The sequence below is a fragment of the Arachis ipaensis genome, chromosome B03 (genome assembly GCF_000816755.2).
Source record: "Arachis ipaensis cultivar K30076 chromosome B03, Araip1.1, whole genome shotgun sequence".
In the NCBI taxonomy this organism is placed as follows: domain Eukaryota; kingdom Viridiplantae; phylum Streptophyta; class Magnoliopsida; order Fabales; family Fabaceae; genus Arachis; species Arachis ipaensis.
In genome coordinates this window covers 119,917,855-119,920,294 of record NC_029787.2, presented here as the reverse complement: position 1 = coordinate 119,920,294, position 2,440 = coordinate 119,917,855, and the positions used below count along the sequence as shown (strand labels likewise).

The following is a 2,440-nucleotide window of genomic DNA, read 5'->3' as shown; positions in this document are numbered from 1 at the left end:
AAATGAATGTAACCCCCCAAGAAAGATTCTTTTCCTTTGTTATTGAGCTACTTACTTGAAAGATGTCATATCTTAATCCTTAATTAGATGATGTTTTCTGAACTGTGGATAAAAAAATTGTTCTAATCTGAAAGAAAAGTGAGAAAAGCCATTGATTTTAGTTGGTATTTTATTTATGCTTTGTTGTTGTCATGTTCTGCAAGATAATTCGGTGGTAACCAATTTGTTTGTTTGCATGATACGTGATAGAGCTCCATGGCGTCGTTTGATTCATGTAGCCGACCCCACCTAGTGGGACAAGACTTTGTTGTTGTTGTTGTTGCTTACTAATGTTGAAATAAGTTTGTCTTAAAATTTTTGAATGCTTTCATTTGAATTTCAGATAATGAACCTTTATTCAAAAGTTCTATCAGCAAGTTGTTTGGTATGAATAGAGCTTCTTCTGCTAAGAATTCTGATGTTTCACGGAACAGCCGACTTTTGACATGTAGTCAGATGGAATGTTCACAATCCATTTCTGAAACTCCCAGCACTTCAACTAGTGATATTTATTCGCTAAAGATGAGAGTTAGTTCTTCAACATCTGAATCTTGCAGTGGTGCATCAAAGAGTTCAGGCTACAAAGCATCCACAATCCATAATAGTTCAAGGAAGAATGTACGGTTTACTGAAAATAGCCCAATTGTAATCTCGGATGATAGCCAAGATCCTTTTGCATTTGATGAGGATGACTTTGCACCCACTAAGTGGGACATATTATCAGGGAAACAGAAGAAATCTCATTCTAAAAGAAAATACGAGGTGCCAAGCAGAGAATTTGAGTATGTATGTCAATCTCAGACTAAAGAGATAGAGATCCAACAAGAATTGAATGATGTTGACATCAATTGTTCCAGTTCTGTTGTTGGTGATGAAGAAGGTTCCATCCTTCTAAGTGATTGCCTTCTAACTGCTGTTAAGGTATTTCCAGCATTTGCTCTTTCCGTATATCATTCATATTCATTTCATAGTCTATGGAATTTGGATTTGGATGACTGAATCAAGGGTTTTTACCTGCCAGAATCAGATCATTTGGCAGTTACTTACATTTAATTTGTGCTTTAAATGTCAGCTGAATACAATTCTTTCTTTGTTTTATATATACTCCAGTAGGCCTATGTCTCTGTTATTCACTTGATCTCTCTTTTTATTTTATTTTAAGCAGAACTCCTATCTGGGTTTATGTCTTACAGCACCCGATATGTCACTTAAGGCTTGTGCACTAACTAAGGTTGTCTTGCTACTGTAGGTGTTGATGAATTTGACTAATGACAATCCTGTTGGCTGCCAGCAAATTGCGGCCTATGGAGGACTGGAAACTATGTCTAAGCTGATTGCTGGTCATTTCCCTTGCTTCAGCTCTTCGATGTCCTTTGGTCAAATGAAAGAAAATACTTCAAGTGCTGAAGACCATCAATATGATAAGCATCTCACTGATCATGAATTAGATTTTCTTGTGGCCATTCTGGGCTTGCTTGTAAACCTGGTAGAGAAGGATGACCACAACAGGTAAGTGTTCTACTGCTTTATGTTTTATGTTCTACTATTTTAAGTTTTAAATTTGAACAATTTACCATGAGAAAGAATGATTTCGATGCATACATGGTTGAATTGTTACACATGCCTCGTCATGTTATTTTGTAGTATTTTCATACTATGCTATTGTAATGATGCATTTGTCTATTTTCAACGTTCACTCTTAGGAATTTGCTAATTAAGTCTTGGCTTGTTTCTAAATGCATTGCTCATATCTTCAGAATTATAATGTAGCATAAAGACCATTCTTTTGTTGCAACATACGACACATTGTAGTGACATAGCTAACATTTTTAAAAGATTATTTTATGATGAAACACTAATATCGTCATTTGATTTATATAGCAAACCACTTAATTAAGAATAGAAGTTGAAAAACTACCCATTTTTTAATCAATGTGATTTATTTTTGTTTTATCTAAAGAAAAAGAATATAATAAACTACTCACCAATTCTAATATCATTGTATTTTCTTTTTTGTTCATATAAACTACAATTGACAACTTGACAAGGAGAAACTAGATGTCTAAAATTGGTTTAGTGTTATCATATGTGATATGTACTTCATTAATGTCTTTTGACACCTTTTAATTTTGTTGCTGGTTTTTTTGCAGATCACGCCTTGCAGCTGCCAGTGTTCTGCTTCCTTCATCCCGGGGCTTGGATCATGAGGCTCGGGGGGATGTTATTCAATTATTATGCTCTATTTTCTTGGCTAACCAGGGTGGAATTGAGGGAGATGGGGAAGATAAACATTCGGCACTGGTAGGTTGCATATTCTTGTTTCCTCTTAAAGAGAGTGGATTATTGTTTTGGATTGGCATATTATACTTTTAAAGTGGAATTCCAGAAATTTCCCAATCTT

At 34.9% G+C, this 2,440-nt stretch overlaps 1 protein-coding gene across 1 annotated transcript in view; it reads left to right on the top strand.

The window, feature by feature from the left end:
• LOC107631003 overlaps positions 1–2,440 on the top strand; it is an 8,490-nt gene that overhangs the window by 4,540 nt on the left and 1,510 nt on the right. The window contains exons 8-10 of the mRNA XM_016334307.2: positions 383–960; positions 1,289–1,548; positions 2,190–2,340. Of these exons, the coding sequence (XP_016189793.1) occupies positions 383–960; positions 1,289–1,548; positions 2,190–2,340 (989 nt within the window). The remainder of the gene's footprint in view (positions 1–382; positions 961–1,288; positions 1,549–2,189; positions 2,341–2,440) is intronic.